At 39.3% G+C, this 21,170-nt stretch overlaps 2 protein-coding genes and 1 long non-coding RNA gene across 3 annotated transcripts; all 3 read left to right on the top strand.

Annotated features, from left to right (window-relative positions):
- The first annotated feature begins 5,033 nt into the window (after positions 1-5,033).
- On the top strand, positions 5,034-5,475 carry LOC109965005 (uncharacterized). The gene is made up of 3 exons (XR_002275581.1): positions 5,034-5,098; positions 5,192-5,301; positions 5,392-5,475. It is a non-coding gene; the product is annotated as an uncharacterized LOC109965005 (long non-coding RNA).
- A 51-nt stretch (positions 5,476-5,526) lies between these two features.
- Positions 5,527-10,387, top strand: LOC109964946 (CD109 antigen-like). Its single transcript, XM_020608574.1, has 7 exons — positions 5,527-5,583; positions 5,778-5,879; positions 6,015-6,077; positions 8,542-8,712; positions 8,805-8,957; positions 10,049-10,118; positions 10,305-10,387. Exons 1-7 carry the CDS (start codon positions 5,569-5,571, stop codon positions 10,385-10,387), a joined length of 657 nt encoding a protein of 218 aa, XP_020464230.1. The 5' UTR covers positions 5,527-5,568.
- A 160-nt stretch (positions 10,388-10,547) lies between these two features.
- On the top strand, positions 10,548-20,892 carry LOC109964945 (CD109 antigen-like). Its single transcript, XM_020608573.1, has 15 exons — positions 10,548-10,592; positions 11,460-11,573; positions 11,803-12,021; positions 12,234-12,375; positions 14,236-14,412; positions 14,574-14,655; positions 14,978-15,209; positions 15,427-15,598; positions 16,078-16,268; positions 16,659-16,814; positions 16,948-17,013; positions 17,661-17,794; positions 17,947-18,103; positions 18,965-19,067; positions 20,411-20,892. Exons 1-15 carry the CDS (start codon positions 10,548-10,550, stop codon positions 20,599-20,601), a joined length of 2,181 nt encoding a protein of 726 aa, XP_020464229.1. The 3' UTR covers positions 20,602-20,892.
- Positions 20,893-21,170: the final 278 nt, after the last annotated feature.

The raw sequence follows: 21,170 nt of genomic DNA, 5'->3' as shown, positions 1-21,170 counted from the left end.
TTGTCTCTTTCCAGCTACAAAAATCAGGGCATGGAGAGGGAGAGCGTAGTCTATCAGATAGGCAAGAAGTGAGGTTATGTCAAAAATGGTTTACCCTGTGCTCTGAGTCTGTGGGCAAAGTTGAGGTAGCAGGGAGATAAGTGGAGGGTTGTGAGAAACTGAGTCCATGTGACTGTTACAGTCCCTACAGTATATTAGACACAACAATGGCAAAATGCCTCAGCTTAACCAAAGCATAGATAAACAGCAGCTTTGTGTATTCTGGTCACTTCCACGCGTTTGTAATGTGACTGATTCTTTTCTAGCTCAGGTAAGAAAAGAGGTGTGGATTGGACAGAATAGTAAAGTACTGCTTTCAGTCCAATATGATGCATGCATTCTGTTTACATACTGTACAATCATACGTTCTCATCCTAGTGGATGTGTTGAAACTGATATTTTTCTGATGTGGGCTAACATTTCTTCTACTTACAGTATTTCATTGTGCATGTTTGAAAAAGTTGTTTGTCTAAATAGATGCTGTAGAAGTGATCAAGCACCGAGGGCTATATTTCGAATGTTTAGCTGCCAATGCTGGTATTTTATTTCCTTTTTTTGTCATTTCTGTATCTTTTACATAGTAAGATTTAGTGAGTTTACAGGCTGAGAGTCTGACCAACTGAGGAGATAGGGGAAAGTATTAACAAAACACAACCTTTTAATAAGACATAAAGGCTATCATTGATCACCTTACATACGTAAATAGAGAATATCTGGATCCACTGAGGAAGCTGTGTGTACAGGTTGAGTTGTTTCCACACTGATGATTCATTGGCAGAAAGTACTGAATTACATCATGTCGTTCGTCAAGTGCATTTTATTTGCCAAAATATTTTGACTCTTAACCTTGTATGTAATGCTTTGCAAATATTTTCATTTCCTGGACCTTTTAGCACGCTACAAATACACACTTTTGTCTGCACTTTGTTGGTCTAATATTGTAATAATGTACAGTGCAGATCTGATAGAACACTTGGGCATTCACTAGGAAGGCTGCAGACCAGTCAGAGTGTTTATCCAGGTTAAAGGTTTTTTTTTAATGAGAGTTACTGTTCTTTGTGGCAGTGATCAAAAAAAAAATGCCTTCATGTTTTCACAAGTGTGCTGTTTAGGTGCTCAGGGATGTGCATTTCAGGAGTGACAAAGTACAAGCCTACACAGGTTTGCACATTCAGTTTCAACATCATATCACATCTCTCCTGCATCATCACAGATGTGCAAATGCACCGTCATGCTACACTAGTACTGAGAAACTAAATCACTGATGTTGTTATGACCTGTCTGAAGCTGAGTTTTTGCCGAAGTCGCACTTGCCAAATAGTGGACAAACACACCTTAAACTGTAAAACATGTTTATATGTAACTAATGTAAAAACAAAGTAAAAGAAATAAAATGTTAATGTGAAAGAAATAACGTTTGAGTGCTGTGTAACCATGTGACTTTCCAGAGTTTGTTACAAAGAAACAACTGGATATGAGCCATTCATTTATTGTTAGGGTTCTCATCTGGATTAGAAGTTGGAAGAAGCTCAGTTATAAAGTGATAAGTTCTCCTTGAGTCTACTGCCATCTGCTGGAAAGAAAGAGTTGCTACAGGCTTTCATTAGCACCTGCATCATGTTCCTCAGTGAAAACTGAAATTACTTACATGGTGGTTAAAACATGAAACCTGTATGTAGGACCAGTAGTAGCAGCTGTTTTTGGATAGGGAGTGTTTGGATAACTGCATTTTGCTGATTGATTCCCATCTTCTCTCAAGACTAAGCCTCTTTAACACAGATGTTCCTTTTTCCTGTCACCTTGTATCATAACAAGGCAATTAAAGTGTCAAACACATTTACCACGGAGCTGAATCGTGATTTTGTTTCCAAGGAGAACTCTACAAAGAAGTAAAATGTTTATGAAAGCGGTGCAGGCTAATTAATCAGACTCTGGTTTTATGCCAAGAAGCCAACTCCTTGGTGGTTTTGTGTTGCATTTCGCAAGCAGCGTTGTATTTCAAGATGCATCTTGTTGTCTGGATACAGGTAACACCAGAGTGTCTCGAGCCTGAATAGACATGCACCCCTAGGCAAAGGGTTAAAGAGTGTGTGAATGTCACCCTGCTCTACTTTGCTGTTGTGTGAAATGTGATAATATGTGCACAGTTATGTACTGTGTGTGTAATAGCATGTGAGGGGTGTTGACGTGAAGGCAGAAGGTGGAGTTTCGTTGCATTCAGTGCAGGTCATTTGAGTTAGTGGATGTAGTGGTGGTCAGTTTATTGTCTGAACCAAAAGTTGGACACGTGACGGTCAGGAGCATGTGGGGGATCTGGACCTTGATTACTTTTCTGGGAGTTGTGTGTTTTGCTGTGCCTGGTTTGACTCAGAATTCATCCAGGTAGGTTTGTTATAAACACAATCACAATCATTTTTTGAGCTATTCATATTTTATATATTGATGTAATACAATGGATTTGTTTAACCCTGTTCTTGCCTGTGTACATTTAGTACGTTGTTTCTGATGTCAGGGCCAGAGGTGGTACATGCTGGGACACCCACTACGCTGGCTCTCACCATCTTTACTGACTTCCCTGTCAGGGTAACGGCTGAACTGGCACTTGACAACATCACAGTAGCACAAACAGAAAACTTCCAAGGAGGTGACACTGCGATTACACAGATACGAGTTTTATTTGCATAATGCTTCTTAATGTTTGAGATGGCTAAAGCAATTCTTCTGTTTTTAAGGTGTGACCAGGGTCATCACACTCCCTCCTGTGAGTTTCTTCTTTCTAGAAAATCACTAAATCACTACAAACCCAGATGAGAATAGTACTTGGAAATTGTTTCCAAGCTTGATATCACATGCATGTGTGTATATATCACGTCTCTGATGAGCAGTCACCGGCCACATCAACCTGACCAGTGTTTCATTGTTTGGTGTGTCTTGTTGCTTTTCTTCTTTTGTCTCTCCTCTATCCACTCACCCCAACCGGTGTCGAGGCAGAAGGCCGCCCACCAAGAGCCGGGGTCTGTCGGAGGTTTCTTCCGTTAAAGGGAGTTTTTCCTCCCCACTGTCACCAAGTGTTTGCTCAAGGGGGATTTGTTGGGCTTTCCCTCTGTAATAATATTGATAACAGTAAGGTCTAGACCTTACTTTGTAAAGTGTCCTGAGATGACTTTTGTTGTGATTTGGTGCTATACAAATAAAATTTGATTAGTTTGATTGATTGATATATATTTCTGATTGTCACTCCAGATTCATCACTGTACTATCCAGAGTTGTCTCTTAAACTTGACGGTGACAGGCTACAGAAATGACATTCTCATATTTGCCAATACCACCACCCTAAGTTTCGACCACAGGAATGTTTCCACCTTCATCCAGACCGACAAGCCATTGTACCAACCAGGTGATACTGTCAAAATCCGAATTGTGTCTGTCCAGTTGGATAACCGTCCATACAAAGGCAGAGTGGATATCTCTGTACAGGTTGGTTTCTGTTTTCTTTGTAAAAGAACACAGCCACAGGAGCTTAAGTGATTTTTTTAACCAGGCATCATTGTCTGGTTGCCGTTCCTTTGTCACACACAGGATCCGAGAGGTAACACTGTTAACACTTGGGAGTCCACAGGGTATTTGGGGATTGTGTGGCAGGAGTTCAATTTATCCCTGGCGGCCCCTCGTGGATTGTGGGTCATTTCAACAACAGTGAATGTAGGGTTGTTTACACACAGACACACACACAAACACACACACACACACACACACACACACACATATATATATATATATGGTAGAATATTATCTGATTTGAACAATGTAAACTAAAAGGCACCTGCTGATTTTACCTTTTCTCATTACTACAGAACGTGACTGATAATACAATATTCACTGTGAAGGATTATGGTAAGAAACTTCTTTTTAAGTTGTTTTTGGAAATTGAAAAGTTTTAAGTGATTGGTTCACATTTTCTTTTCTAGTACAACAATGATCTGCCTAAAAATACAATGTGCTTTATTGGGCTTTGTAATCTTTTCACCTGAAAGTAACGACCCAGAGGAGATTCCTTCCTAATTTCAGTGGAAATGATGGGGAACAAAAACCACAGTCCTCATTTTGTTTATAAATGCATTCCAAAATTTAGCCAAAGCTAAAATAAGGGTTTTGCCATCTGAGATAGACAAATCAATCATTTTTAGTGCCAAATACCCTCAACCTTATTTGCTATTCTTTCATTGCTGCAGCTCAGCAGTCTTTCCGTACCAATACTCTGTCTATCCAAACAAAAATTGAGAATTTTATCATTTTAAAAAGGCTGTAATTTTCTCTTAATTTGTCTCATCTCAGACTGTTATATTCTTATATTAGCATGTAATAAAACTTTTGAATAGATTTTTACACAGGCCAAAAACTGGATTTTTGTAAGGAAGTGATCTTTTAATGGCCAGCATGAAAAAGAGTAAAGATTACAGTAAGCAAAATGTATTAAACAACCTTGAAAAAAATGTGAACTTACCCTTGAATTATTGCTATATCTGTGCTGCCTGGTGTTGCAGAGCTTCCTGACTTTGAAGTGCTTGTCAAGACACAGTCACAGGTTCTTGTTGGAGATCACATCTCAGGATCAGTGAGAGCACTGTGAGTTCAGTTGGCTCATTCACATCAATAACATCACATTATATATGTGGTAAGCTAGTATGCTAAAGTACCTTTTCTACGCTTTAGTTACTCATATGGACAACCTGTACAGGGAACATTAGATGTCTCAGTCAGGCTGGCACCTGACGGCTCTCCAGCCATGCCAACAGAAAGAAAAGGGGTGAGGTTTTATTGTCGTACTTAGTTTATGAAAGAATGCACACTAATAATAGACTGCGTGCTTTTTAGTCAGCATTTACATTTGATGTATCTGTATACTAAACAGGGATCAACTAACTTTTGACCGTTGTTTTTCAGATCTATGGGTCAACACAGTTTTTCTTCAGCAGAAATGCACTTGAAACCCTGCAGAACTCATTAAGCAGCGATATTAGTTTATATGTTGTAGTCTGTGTTACCAGCAACTCTACAGGTGAAATGTATTTAGAAACAGTGTTGGTTAATGTATAAAATACATTTAAGTTGCTTGTCCAAACTTGAGAATTTTGTTCTTTTGCCACTCAAGGATCTAAAGTGAACAAAACAGTTAAAGTCCGGGTTATGCAGAAACCATTCCAGCTTATGTTCCATGATTCTTCACTTACACTAAAGCCATCACTAAATTTTTCTACAAACGTAAGGAAATAATATCATTTTTTGAGTGTTACAGCTATTTTAAATGGACCTTTCCATGAGTTAACTATCCTTTTTGCTTCTCTTCCACAGCTCAGCATCTCTAGATACGACAGAAAGCCTTTGAGCTCACAGGATCTTATGAACTTTGCTATGATTAACATCACTCAGAGGACATCCAAGACAAATGCTAAACCTACGACTCTGATGCTCCTAGTCCCCAAGGACGGGAATGTTCAGATTAAGTTTCAGTTACAGGATCAAGTTGAGATGCTTGTTATTTGGGTGAGTACTTTGGTTTTCAGTAGCTGAAAGGTTGGTCCTCCAGGAAATGCTGAGGTTTCTTTTATGTAAGATAAGTAGTTTCAGTCTGATAAGATTACGCATGTTTACCTGTATGGAAAAAAATGGCCCCAGGACCAGTACATCTCTGTAAAGTGTAAGCAAACATGATTGTTTTTGTTGTTTTGTATTTTCAGGCCAGATTCCAATCCAGTGAGAAGACTCTGACAGTGTACAAGAACTATTCCTCTTCAAGTGGCTCATATATTCAGATCTCCCCAATCAATACCGCTGTACAGGTAACTCTATATGTGTATTTTGTAGCTTTGTGCTACAATAAAATGTATGTACTGTATATACTGAGATTCCTCACCCAAATGTATTGTACTAATGGTATAGCTAGACCAATTTCACATAATAGTTTTAACTTTCAGATAGGATTGCCGCTTCAAGTAGATGTGGAGAGCAACTTCAAGCCAACTACGCTTCACTTTGTGGTATGTTTGATCAAATAATCCATGACTAACCTACAGTACCCTGAATTAAGAGCATAATGCCTGTCTACATAAAAAATGACAAAGAGGGCTGTAGAAACCTGTAATCACATGAATATGGCTGTGGCTTAGGATGTAGAGTGGGTCGTCTCCTAACCGGAAGGCTGGTAGTTCGATACCCAGCTTCTCCAGTCCACATGTTGAAGTGTCTTTGAGAAAGACGCTAAAGTTTCTCCTGGTGATATCATAGGTGGGTGGATAGGCAAATAGTGTGAAAGCACCTGGAGGGTGCTGTAATGTGCAGAAAAGTGCTACAAGCATAAGGCCGTTTATCATGAGTATGTCAAAAGTTTATATCTGGAAAATGAATCAAGCAGCACTTGACTGCATACATCAGGAAATAAAAAAAAACTGCAATAGTTTTTATTTGTGACAATTTTAAGTATATTTTACAACAGAAAAGGAGAAACCAATATTAATGAAGCATGGGAACCAAGTGGAGTACATTTCTTGGTCTCCTGTCTTAATCAATTTATTTATATAGCACTTTAAAAGCAACATCTGGTCAACCAAAGTACTTTACAAGGGCAATGTAAAAGCCAGAATAAATAATGTGAAATAGAGAAATAAAACAACAAAGGAACATAAAGACAGGAAATACACAGAATCAACAGTTAAAAGAAGAAAGCATCAGACACTACTATGTATTAAAAGCCAAAGTGAATAAATATGTTTTAACCAATGATTTAAAAGCTGTCAAGTCTGTAGATGATGTAACGTTAAAAGATAAACCATTCCACAATTTAGGAGCTGAAACAATAAAAGCATGGTCACCCCAGCGTTTGTATCTGGCCCTGGGCACTTCTAACAAAAACTGGCTTGAGGATCTGAGTAATCTAGTTGGTTCGTGCCACCTCACCAACTCAGCAAGGTAAGGCGGTGCCAAACCATTAAGAGCCTTAAAAACAAAAATCACTAGCTTAAAATGGATTCTAAAATGGACTGGAAGTCAGTGAAGAGAGGCCAGTACCGGAGCTATATGGTCGAATTTTCTAGTACCTGTTAAAAGACGAGCAGCAGCATTTTGGACCATTTGAAGACGAGCGAGAGACGACTGATTAACAACTGATTAATGTCTATATTGATCTCGGATTTATCCAGATTTGATAACATCCTCAATGTTTGCAGTGAAGGTGATCCATTTCTACCATTTTTAAGGGAAGGACTTTTCCTCACTCCTCCTGAATCATCCATTTTTCAATACATACTGAATATCCCTGACGAGCTCGATCTATTCTATATCTGTTTGCACTGTAGTTATTGCTGCTTTACAGGCAATCAGGAGAACTTTACACACAGGTAGACTTCTGTTATGAATTCAAGATACGATATTTTACTGTCCTTGGGAATCTCATAGCTTAAAATAAATCTGAAGGTTAGATACACCTATCAGTCACAACATAACTGATAGGTGAAGTGAATAACATTGATTATCTGGTTACAATGGCATCTGTCAAGGGGTGGAATACACAGGGACCAGTCAGTTCTTGAAATTGATGTGTTGGAAGCAGGAGAAATGGGCAAGTGTAAGGATCTGAGTGACTTTGACAAGGGCCAACCTGTGATGGTGAGATGACTGGGTCAGAGCATCTCCCAGTCTGCAGGTCTTGGTGGGTGTTGTTGGTCTGAAGTGGTTAGTACCTACCAACAGTGTCTAAGGAAGGACAAATGGTGAACTGGAGACAGGGTCATGGACGCCCATGGCTCACTGATGATGAGGTTGACCTACTGTAGATTCAACTTTTAACTTCCATTTGTACTTTTCAAAAGATTAGAAATGTATTTGAATCTTTGTTAAAATGGTTGAAAATGAGAAATACTGTACATTGGTCTCTATGAAGAGAAAGAGTCAGGGGCTGTAGTGGTGATATCACACCTAGAGTGGTGAGGCTGTTGGATTGGTCTAAAAGGTTGTCTCTCACAACCATGCGTATGTATGTATGTATTTATGTATGTATGTATGTATGTATGTATATATATACTCCCCAAAATGTGAATCATTTCAAATGACCAGAAAATATGGGAATAATAAGTATTTATGGACCCTCATGCTCTACAACACTCCACTTTCTGGAATCTGTGTTACAAACACAGAAAACCAAACCTCTTCTGATATTTCTACATTTAGGTCTGACTGCCATTTAATACTGACATATAGAGTTTTAAAATTATTCTTAAATTTGTTTATTAGCTGCAGCCAGTGCATGAATCACTGTGAAGCCTGCAGAACCAGTATTTTCCCATGTTTGGATATGAATTTGTTTTACTGGTTATTACTATACCAACATATTGTACACTACAGATCATTAGGGGACATTATGGACCTCACCATTCTTATTGCTTCTCTTTGAGACTTGTGGTCAAATGCAAATAACAGCAGCGTCTTCCTTTATTGTTGTGCTTCTAGGTGAGCTCTAGAGGCCAGGTGGTGACTGTGGGAACAGTGAATTCCACCTCTTTTTCTCTCACTCCAGCAGTGTCCTGGTCTCCTGAGGCCTGTGTCACTGTCTACTGCAGCCTTTCCAGTGGAGAGATTACCAGTGACAAGGCGTGCATGCCTGTCAACCAACAAAACTACGTACTTTATTGTTCTTTCACTCTCTTCTGTCATGTTATTCAAATAAATCCCTTGGACCTGTCTGTGATTGTCTGTGTGTTTGCTTTTTTCAGATATCTCTAAGCTGGAGCAGTGGTGAGGCTCAGCCGGGTGATCAGGTATCACTCACTGCGACTGTCCTTGAACCCAGGTCCCAGGTAGGAATCGTGGTAATGGAGGTGGATGACGAGACTCCAAAGGATGACCAGGACTTAGAAGCGAAGCAGGTATGGCAATGTGTTTGATTTGCTCTTTTGCAGTTCAAAGCACAAATTTTTATTTTTATTTTTTACCTGTTGTAACTGGGATTTGTGTCATTGATAGGACCCAGATGCTACACTATGCTCTTCAGCCTTGTGTAAATGTTTGTCCTCAGACAAGAACAAAGTATAATCTGCTGAAACAAAAAAGCCACCTGTTTAGACAGCTTAATTTATGTCAGGGTTTAATTACAAAGCACCAGTCCTCCTAGTCACCTGAAAAGTTTGGGATTTTACAAGTTAATCTTAAACCATTATTGACATGTCCACTATTCAAGGAAACAAAGGAAGAATGTTTGTATTAAACAAACTATCATAGAAACTCAGTTAGCTTAGTGGAACAGCTGAAGCATCATTTGAGCCACAGACGAGCCTGGGAGGGAATTTTCACACATGTATTTTGACCTTTTTTTTTTTTTTTTTACAGCACAATTGTGTTCTGTCTAAAAAGCTTCAGAGTTGTGTGGAGAGCAAGAAAAGTTACTACGACTAAGACCTATTCTAACGTACATGTGGGCACATCAATATTGTTTTAAATTGAAAAATCCTCAACTTGTTGGATAATCCTCCTAGACATGCTTTTCAACTTTAGATATTGTATGATTCAGTGTGTCACATTGGAACCGGTTGTTCTGGATGTAAGCTATCTGTCTGCTTTGTTAGGAAGTGAATCCTCTGTTTCAAAGAGCCTGTAATTCTAGTGTTTTGGGTGCATGACCTGAGGGTCACTGATGGGTGCACAATAGAGGAAACAATGCTTGACCGCAGTGGGTTGTCTTAGGATGACCTCCTCTCCTCATTTTTTTCTTTCTTCATTTTCATTTAACCTTTATTTTACCTGGGGAGATCCCACTGAGGTTTACAGTGCCATCACCAAAGGAGCCCCGGCAAAATGATAGCACCAAAAGTTATAAACAAGTAAAAAACAAACAAACAAACAAAAAAACAAACGTGCAAATACAGTATTAAATCAACTATAAAAGTACTGTTAGAATGGATCATTTATCTCAATATTTATCAGTTACAACACTTTCTTTTTTGTGTTTTCCACACCACAGAAATGTAATATTTGGATTATGACCAATGCCAGACTGTATAAGGAAAAGCAGCCTGATGGACCTACAGATGGTATGATGATGGTAACACAGGGAATCAATGTGATCATTCTATGCATTTCTATTTGGGGTCCCGCATGTGGCCATTTAGAAAATTGTAATGGTCTAACAATTGCAGTTATAATGGATCTCACCTTCATTCTTAAGGCATAAATATAACCTGAACTTCCTCATGTCTTTCTTCTTTGGGGGTTTCCAGATGCCCTAGAGGTGGAACACTACTGGAGCCAGTATATGGATGGTGCTAAAACCTTGTTGTGGTTAAACACTAATGTTAGGTGAGTGCTGAAAATGTTCTGGGAGCAGGAGATTAAAATGATCAGTATTTGGCCTATGAAATACTTTTGTGTGTGTGTGTTATTCAATCAGTGATGGAACATGGACGAGTGGAAATATAACAGTGCCGGACGGTGTTACCTCTTTGAGAGCTGTTGCACTGGTAATGTCAGACAATCTGGGTTTGGGCTTCAGTCCTGTGCCACAAAAGGTAAGCAAATACTCATTATGTACCAGTATTAAGTCTCAAATTTGAAGTTCCCGTAATTCTGTTTACTTTCTTAAGAGGATGCTATGCTTCTGTTTTTACTGAAAGCAGGAGGAAGTGATTTGAGCCCTTTTCTGGTATTTACGGAGACTCAACAGCTTGAACAATGCTTGTCCAATTCATATACTATTAATAAAAAGCATCATCTGAATAAATATTGTAGCATTTTAATAAATCTTTTGGGTTTTTTGATATAATAATCTGAAAACAAGAGTCTACTGCCATGCTAGCAGCACTGTGAGGTATATATTTTGGGTATAGCTGTGTTTTATCTAAATCTCAACATGCTAATATGCTCACGGTAACAATGCTAGCACACTGATGTTCAGCTGGAGTAAAGCTTGCCAGGATCACCAGCCTAGTTTAGTGTGTTAACATGCTATCATTTCCTAACACAAATTACAATCATTTCATGGGACATTTTTAGGTTTTACTGGTATTTGGTTATAACGAAAGTAGTGACAGACTAAACTTTTAGCTAAACACTTGATAAAATCTCAGGGAATTACAAAAATGATTATAATTCATCCTAAAGGGGACATGAATCTGTGAAACAAGTAGAACTAAACTTGTGAGTACAGTAAAACCTTGGTTAGGACCAAATGTGTGGTCTGTCGTGTAGCAAAAAGTAAAAATGCCCATTATATAGCAGCATATTTAATCTTACTATATCTAATCACAGAATGAATTTATACCTGTAGAGTAACATAAACTGTCTCAGGCTGTAACCCCACTGGTAGGAACCTTCTTCACTAACTTGCTAACAGTGATAGCCAAAATTGCTTTGAGTTTATGTTCTCTTATCCACAGTTGCCTGTGTCCAAAAAATTCTCCTTATCTATGAATGCCCCACCATACCTAATCGAGGGAGAGGAGATTGTACTGGAAGTGGACATTATCAACCATTTAGAGCAGGACATAAAGGTATGAAGTACTACATTTGGAAGTGGTAAATATTTTTGATCTGCTGCTTAATATTCTTTTTTAGCCCTTTAGGTACAAATCTAAAAAAAAGAAAAATCTTAATGGATGACATTCTGTAAACCAATCTTCCATTAAGAAGCATCTGTCACTGTCATTCATGTCACACAGAACGTGTCACATTCTTTGTTTTACAGGATTGTGTTTTGTTCCTGTACGTTTATCTCCACAGGTCATCATAATGCTCTCACAGACCAAGGCCTTTAAGTTTGTTATGGAAAAGAAAGAGGGTGTCTCTGTGATAAATGCCCAGACACTTACCATAGGGAGTCATGCTTCTGCCTCAGTCCTGTTCCCTATAAGGCCTGTGGTTCTGGGTGAGATGGAAATATCTGTGGATGCTATATCTGAGGAGGCATCAGACAGCATAGTCTGGAGTCTGATTGTCAAGGTATGGTTTGAAGGAAATATGAGATGATACCTATGAATTTAGTGTGTGAAGTCCAACTTAGTGAGGTTTGTCATGGTGAGCTTATGATGAAGAGGTTTCTGTGGTATAAGTAGAAGAAGTGCACTTAGACTTAAAGAAGTAGTATCACATGCAGCATATTATTTAGCTTACAGTTAAACTTATAACAGTGAATTACGTCCATGTTCCTGTAGCCTAAGGGAGTCGAACAGTTCTTCTCTGAGACTCTGTTCCTGGAGCTGGGACCAACGATGCAGAACAGTTCCAGATCGGTCTCCTTCTTCTTTCCACCAGATGTGGTGCCAGGCAGCCAGTGGGCCAGTGTGGCATTGGTTGGTAAGTCATTTCCATCTGAGTGCAGTTTATGTTTACTTTTAGCCAATTACATTACACAAGCACATAGGCATGTGCTTGTATTTTCCTTTTGTGCTTCAATGATGAGCTTGGGTACAGATGCATCACATTCCTGAAAGCTTTTAGGTAGTGAATTTTGAAAAGGGGAAACAATGGACATCAAACAGCAATGTTTATGGTGGGCAGATGCTAAACAGCTGGTTTGGCTCCATTCAGATTGAGGGAATTTGGGCATTTGTTGTGGCAGACAGGCCACAAGCTTTAGGACTTTCTTCGGTTAGAGTTAAATTTGAAGTTTCTCTGCTTGTTGTGAGAGTCGCCTTTATGAAGAAAATGTGAGGGTTTTAGTTTTGGTCTGTGCTGTAGGTTTCTGCTTATGACAGTGTTTCATAGTTTCTCTTCTGTTCTCTCATGCCTTGTAACTTGAACTACTGACCAAGTGGCCAATTCAAAAGTATGTTTTTCTTTTGCATACTGTATCGTTCAGTAGTTTCCCTATTCAAACTGTTATGGTGGAGCCTACATTTTTCTTAAAAGCATTTATCATTTAGTAAAACACTGGCTTTTAAATACCAGAACACACTAATTTCAGGTTCCTTATTACTCCGGCAGGGCTGCCCTTTGTCACCGGTTCTGTTCATTATTTTTATGGACAAAATTTCTAGGCGCAGCCAGGGGGCGGAAGGAGTCCGGTTTGGGGACCACAGGATCTCGTCTCTGCTTTTTGCAGACGACATTGTCCTGTTGGCCCCATCAAACCAGGACCTCCAGCGTGCACTGGGGCGGTTTGCAGCCGAGTGTGAAGCGGCTGGGATGAGAATCAGCACCTCTAGGAGCTCTGTGTCACTTTCACTACACATGTTCCTGTTGAGGAGACACACAGGGAAAGTGAGGACCACACTGACTGACAACCTGGATCATTTCTTCTCACTTAGTGGATAATAAACTGACCCCAGACAGAGGAGACCAGGCTGCTGAGCATCAGGATGCAGCAGATCATCTGGTCCTGTGAGAGGAGACACAGGTGAAGAGTCAGAAACACAGGAGGTCACAGTTCCAGGTGGAAGAAGGAAACTCTCCAGTCTGACTTCATTCAGTCATGACAACACCTGATCCTGTTCATCATCCTGTTTGTTACTCACCACTGACCAAAAGCTTTTCTGACAAACGCCACAAACTCTGTGAACTACAACCACTGGTGTCGACTGGCAGATTAGAGACAAACCTACTGGTTGGTGGTCTCTGGAAACACTGGACATTTTAAGGTGTTCGCTGTTTGCAGGAACGTGTTTCTGCCACCAGGTGGCGCCACCTTCACGTAACCAACAGGAAACAGATTCTTCTCCTCAGACATCAGCTCACTGAGCCTCCACTGACTCTGACTCAATGAGGATGGAGATGTCTGTGCAGATTCTCAGTCATCCAGGTCATAGTAAGCTGAAAAAAACTTAGAAAAAATCAACTGAACTAGATTTCTAGGTCGAAGACGTTTCACCTCTCATCCAAGAGGCTTCATTAGTTGTGACTGACTGATGTTGAGCCGGGGATATTTATCCCCCTCGGTGGTGTTTCAGTCCTTTATTATTTATCCCCACCGAGGAGGGGGGATAAATATCTCCGGCTTAACACCAGTCAGTCACAACTAATGAAGCCTCTTGGATGAAAGGTGAAACGTCTTCGACCTAGAAATCTAGTCTAAGTTTTTTTCAGCACAGATATAATGATTGAAAATTTACATTATCAGGGTTGAAGCACAATTCTAGCTGCTCTTATTCTGTTAGTGAACATGTTGTGCAACTGTTAAATCCTTCTTCCTTCCCTCCTGTATGTAACTTTACACAGGTGATATCTTGGCCTTGTCCATTAGCAACTTGGATTCCCTGGTTCAAGTTCCCATTGGTTGTGGGGAGCAGAGTATGATCCACTTTGCTCCCAGTATTTATATTCTTCAGTACCTGAACAAGTCAGCCCATGACAATAGCGAGATCAGGAGCAAGGCTCTGACCCGTATGATGGAGGGTAAGCAGCCTTACTTGACTCTGGGACCACTAATAATAGACCATACCATACATACATAACGTGGGTGACAGAGCATCTTTTCAGTGACAATTAACTAATAAATGTAGGCATTTGTTACTCATTTTCATGTTACGTCAACATGTTATATTATCTGCACTAAGCGTATTGGAGGCAACTGTCCTTTCAACGAGACGATGGTTCCTTCAGTGCCTGTGGAGCCAGCGACCGCTCTGGGAGCACATGGTAGGTACATGGCAATGGCACAGGTGAGTCAGGTGAAAGAGCCTGCACATAAAGGTGAAATAATTTTTAATGCCTTGCTCACTTGTTTAAGGTGTTTTCTGACAAAATTGTAAGTAGATAACTTAAAACAAGGTTAGATTTGCAAAAAGTAAATGTCTATCACACTCTCCTTTCATTTGACTACCAAGTTGTTACAGTATTTGATTTAAACGATCGTTGTCTTTTTGGCAACTTTAATCCTTTTGTGTTGCACTGATATTCATTAAATCTACAGAGCTGTACACTGACTCAGACACTCCTTCTCTTCTGTCTGTGGTCCCAGGCTGACAGCTTTTGTGCTGCGGTGCTTCCTCCAGGCTAGGTCCTACATTCCTATAGATTATAGTGTCCTGGCCAGGGCCATGGCATGGCTCTTGAATCACCAGGGGCCTGGGGGAGAGTTCTCCGAGGTCGGCAGGTTGATCCACACAGAGATGCAGGAAGGCCTAGATAATGGCCCGGTGGCACTAACTTCCTTTGTACTGATCACAATGTTGGAGGACGAAAGCTTTGTGGTAAGTCAGGGGAGTGTGTGTGTGTGTGTGTCAGTAGACAAGGTGACATGACATGGGAATGACCTAAGAACCATGTTGTTTTTGTATCAACAGGAAAACCAGTTTGAGAATATGCCATATTAAAGGTGCATGTAAAGTATTGTATATGAGGAAAGGAAGTCAGTTACAGTAATGATTTCATTTTATTTATTTTTTTATGTGGCTCCTCGTTGTGAAGGAGATGTATGCAAAAAACATATCCCTGGCCCAAAGTTATCTGGAGAACAAAGTGTCCATTGGGGTGGTCAGTAACTACAGCCTGTGTCTGGTTGCTTATGCTTTAAGTCTGACCAAGAGTCCTACATCGTACAAGGCTCTGACTGAACTCACCAACAGAGCTGACCACATAGGTAAATCATTAAAGGTTTGTCATTTATGTCCAGGAGTGTGCAAGGCCATGTCTGTTATCAATGATGGTATTTCTTTGTTTTATTTCCACCATGATTCACTTTTTTTTTTTTTTTTTTTTTCAAAGGAGCTTCTGCTTCTTTGAAAGGAAACTTTTGTATCAACAAGCGGCTGCGATGTCACTGGGCATTTTGTACTGTAGGTAGTTACTGTATTGCGTAGCTGAGTTGCTAGAATGTTTTTGCAATTTTAAACTCAACACAGGATACAAAATTTAATTCTTATAGGGTTAAAGTTCCTAAGACCCAGATCGATCTAAACAAGAGCAGCAGCAACAATAAAAACCAAAGCTTCCGTACCTTGTGGTTAGATGCCTGATGATAGTGATGTAAATATATTTTTCCTGTGCTGAATGACATATACATTATATAAGAGTTGACATACTTGTATTGATTATTATGTCTGTCATTTCATTCCATAGATGGAGTTATGATGTGGAGATCCTCTGTTGGCAGGAATTCACATTCCCAGCATGTGAACTCAGTGCAGATCGAAATGGCCTCTTATATGCTGCTGACTCTTTTTAAACATGCCAACTTTGCTGAGGGCATTGCACTCTTGAAGTGGTTAAGCAAGCAGAGAAATTATTTAGGAGGCTACGGAACAACACAGGTGGGACTAAACCATTATTTGGTCATATGAATAACCAATGCTTAATGATACAGAAACACAGAAAAACCTGTTGGGTTCATTTCAGGATAATGAACACAATGTCTTCTGCAAAACTGCATACTGCATACTACCGATATACCATAAATTTACTTATTGTTCATCTCAGGTAAAGTTTCTACAGGCATTACTGTCTTTAAGATTTGACCAACTGATGGCAAGGAGTCTGAGTAGTAACAATTTCAAATATACATAACCAGGTTCTCTGTCAATGTAAATTAGCTGCATATCCCAAAGTATTCCCCAGTCCTGCCCTAAATTATCCGGTATACTGTATATTGTGATACAATCCAGATGCTGGTATTTTTACCCGTTATCCTCTTTCCTCATCAGGACACAGTGGTTGCCCTTGAGGCTCTGGCTTGCTATGCTTCATTCAGCGGTGCCTTCGCCATTGACCTCAGAATTAATATATCTGCCCCAGCATATTCATACACATCTCTGTTTACTATCAACTCCAACACCTATCAGATGTATCATAATCAAATGGTAAGAAATCTCTGTGGACTCCCATGGTTGATGCCTAATGCAGGTATCATTTGAACTTTTTTGATATATGATGCTGTATTTACTGTTTTGTTGTCAGTCTGGATTTTCTTCAGATTCCCTACTTGTTTTCTAGATTAATGCTGACAAAGATCTAAAATTAAATGTATACATGGAAGGAAGAGGATTTGCGTTATTTCAGGTACACTGTACAGTATTACTGTTCTGTCTGCTCTTCTTTGATTTGCTAAATCTGTTCAGGAAAATGTAACACCTAGACTCCAGACTGCCCCTTAAAATGCAGGTATGTTTCAATAGCTCCAACATACTCGGCTTAACGTGAAGAATAATTTATCCAGCTGAGCAGGACCAGAATTAAGTGAATGCAGCAGCTGTGTGTGATAGTTTGACCAAGCACAGTTTAAATGCTAAACCAGAACAGCTAAATGTGAATGTATTATGGTAATGGATTCTCAGCAGTTAGCATCTGGAGCACATCGTCATGTGTTGGGTGTGTCCAGATAATATCACTCAGGGGATGACTTTGGTGAAAGGTTAATCTTATCTTTATGCTCAGTATAACCTGTTATCTTTTTCAAATCCCTCATCTGCCACCTCCTTTTAAACTTTCTGTAAGTGAATAGTTTTGGTGGAAACAGGTTAACTTACAGAGATCCAGTCTTTTTTAACCTTTGCTTTATAGAATACAGAGTTTTCTCAAGATGAAAACAGTGGTTTCATTGACCATTTGTCTGTGGTATGAGGCATTTTAGCAAACTGTGGACTTCTGCTCTTAACCACTGAAACTAGTATTCTAAATTTTTTAAACATCTTCCTGGATCCATTCAGATGAATGTCTTTTACAACCTGGAGAGCAAAGCCTACGAACAGAGCAATGCCATAGACAAGGAGGATTTATTTTTAGCAGTTGATGTCATTAATGAACAGGACCTCAATCGCATGCTCTTGACTATATGCATGAGGTAAGAACTATAGCACTGATGGATTTCAAGTTAATTTTGTTTAACATTTATTTTAAACTAGTTTTGATGATGTAATCTGTCTTTATGTTGTGTTTCCATGCATAACACGAGGCTCCTGAATTCATATTACCTCTTGCTTTTATCCTCTTTAGATTAAAAGACAGCCAGGCTATTCCTCGTACAGGAATGGCCATACTAGATGTGGGCATACTCAGCGGTTTCCGTCTCTCTGCTGAAGCTGCTCTTCCAACAGACCTTGTTAGGAAGGTGGAGACATGGCCTGGGAACGTGATCTTGTACCTGGATTCGGTAAGAGTTTCATCGCTTCCACACGTGGAGAGAGGAGATGGGCTGCAACAGTCTTATTGGCCTTGTTAAATTGCCATCGGTGGAGCTTAATAACCAAGGTTGAAGCTGGGATTTTACAAATACAGAAGAAATTTTGGCTCTTCACTCGATTGATCATTTATGTTGATTTCTTTTTTCTCATACATTTTTCTTCCCTGCATGATTTAAATGGTTTGATATGGTTTCAATGAGCCTTTACCACATTGCAAAGATTAGAATTCTGCTGGAAGATTACTAAATACTTATTATTGTACATATTGAATTTCAATTGTACTTATTTATTGTTAAAAAAAAAAAAGTTTTGACTGCAGCCTCCTCAGGTCATTAAAGCCCCATGTGATCTCTGTCCTTAAAATGACTTGTGGTTGAGTTCTTAATGTAATTTAATGTGTAATATAGGATGAAAACAACATGACAGCGTATAGCTACAGTGGGACCTACAGTGTGTGATGTAGTTGGCTTAGCCAGGTCAAGCTAGCCCTCACTGACAAATGTAGTACACATACTTACTATAGGCAGCGTGTTGGTTCGCTGGCTACTATCATTTTACATGATCGTTTTGCTCACTATCCAATTTCTAGTGGTCTGTAGCAGTACTGATATTTTAGCTCTAACAAGGAAGAAAAATCAGGAAAAAAATATAGTGAACTCATATTTCACTGTGAATTTCACCTGCACAGTATCCACTATGTTGAACAGTGTCTGTTTCTGTTTCGACATCAGATACACATATCCATTCACCAGATCTTCAGAGTTAATAAAATTATTAAATGGTATGTTGTGTATACTAAATTATGATTCACTTTTTGGTGTCATTTGCAGCTTAACAAGTCAGAGGTTTGCATCAGACTTCCAGTCATCAGAGAGTATAACGTGGCCCATGTACAGGATGCTGTGGTTCAGGTTTACGACTACTATCAACCTTGTGAGTACATTCTTTTAATGATGCTGTAAATTCACAGTATGCAAATGTATACTGAATGAATAAATAGCTATTTCCAGAAATTTGAAATTGGTACGATGCTTTAGTCATTTTGCCATTAATATCTTAAGTGATTGTTTAAAAGAAAGGTAATAATGGGTATAAAATATATCTTCTATATATTTGCTCTATATATTCCCTATATATATTTTACTGTATATATCCTCACTACTGGCATCACAGTCTGTTAGGGTAACACCACACAGGCAGAGAGGAAGGCTCTTCAAAGGGTCATAAAGACTGCAGAGAGGATAACTGGGACTGAACTGCCTGCTATGGACACACTGTACACACAGTGCTGTTGTAAAAGGGCAGAGAACATACTCAGGGATCCACTCCACCCAGCTCACTCTCTGCTCAGACACAAAAACTGCACCTACAGCCTCAGGCACAGCAGGGTGGACAGTAGCATCACACACGGAACTAGGCTTTACAACAGCTTGTTCCCTGCCGCAGTAAGACTGATGGCAAATACAAAAATGTGAGAAATGTGAGAATATATGTCCAATAACCCCTTACTGGACATGTGCAATAATAATACAGAAATGTTCCACAAGGTATTTTTGTAAGACCATCTCATCAACAGTGTTCTCTTGTGGGACATGAATAATAGCAGGACATTCTCCACCAAGCAATGGAAACAAGCCTGAATATAAACTGTGTTTTAGTACGTTATAACCCCTCACTACCTCACCAAGCATAATGACATATTCAACTCCACCATGTGAATTACAAAGTGCGATGTTTGAAGTTCACTGGGGAAAATTCTATTACTCTATTTTTTGCGTATTGTGGTTTTAATGCTTTGTTGCCTTTATGTAACTTTTTATTTTAAGACTAAGTGTTCTTTCCGGCTTTTGACTCCAAAGGGGAGCTGCACAAGAATTCCTATATGCCTAGACTGTCTGTTTATGCATAAATGGCAAATAAAAATCTTGAAAAATGTCATTTGATAAACCATCACGATAACTCACTTTGTTTGACATGTTTAGATATGGCCTAGTAAGCACTAGCTTTGGCCTACTCCTTTTCAGTCAACATTATCTTATTCTGAACCTAACACTGTGTGTAGTAATGTCCATTATGTCAACATAAGTACATATTGTGCATGAATATGTATATGGACTGTCTATGGATTGCTCATTCTTTCTGTTTTGTTTTTTTTTGGAAAAATAGAAATGCACTGAAACTAAACACAAAGTGGTGGACTATGACAAATGTCACCTGCCAGTACCAGATTAACATAACAGTAAGCTTAAAATGATATTATTTTGCCTGTCTTGCAGTGAGGAGAGCAGCAAGGACATACAACTTGGATGTTCTGTACAACAGGGATGTCTGCTCCTTCTGTGGTGTCAACTGTAGTCAGTGCCGGTCAGAAATCACCGTCATGTCGTCTCACTCATTAAGCAGCACCACCACCTACAGCTTAACTCTCCTATTTCTTGGAATCACCACCTTGTTCATTGTTGTCTAATTTTACTGTAGATGTAATGAACATACACTTAGAGATGTCGACTTAGTATTGCACGTTGATGCAGTTTTATACAAAAATGATTCTCTTGACAAATGATCTGCATGCTACCCTTTCATTACTGCACATGTGCCTTCTACTGTTTACAATGTGTGTGGCTTTGCATGGTTTGAGGAACAGAACTGAGTCAAAAATGCCTCTCTTGGAAACTCATCTGTTAAATTTCTTTCATGTACTCTGCATATTTTGGTTCAATACAATAGAAAAATGAAAGTATGTCTTTACTTACTTTAGTTCAGGAAACTTACCGTTCCTCCATATGATTTCATGTGCTGACTGGAATAAAAAATGTTCAATAAAGAGCTAATGTAGTGTTAGCAGCACTGCAAATGAAAAGAATGTATTTTGCTTGTGTCCTGTCACCATGTTATGCTGCGTGAAGTCATGTAAAGGTTCGACTGCCCTTTAGAGCCAATGACTGATTTGTGTTTAATATGCTTTTACTGGTGTTTATATAAAATACTGCTGCTTGAGTGAACCAGACCTGTGGCACAAAAGAGAAAATGCCCTGC

The sequence above is a fragment of the Monopterus albus genome, unplaced genomic scaffold, assembly GCF_001952655.1.
Source record: "Monopterus albus unplaced genomic scaffold, M_albus_1.0 scaffold94.1, whole genome shotgun sequence".
NCBI classification, from domain to species: Eukaryota; Metazoa; Chordata; class Actinopteri; order Synbranchiformes; family Synbranchidae; genus Monopterus; species Monopterus albus.
This window is presented reverse-complemented; position numbering and strand designations above follow the sequence as displayed.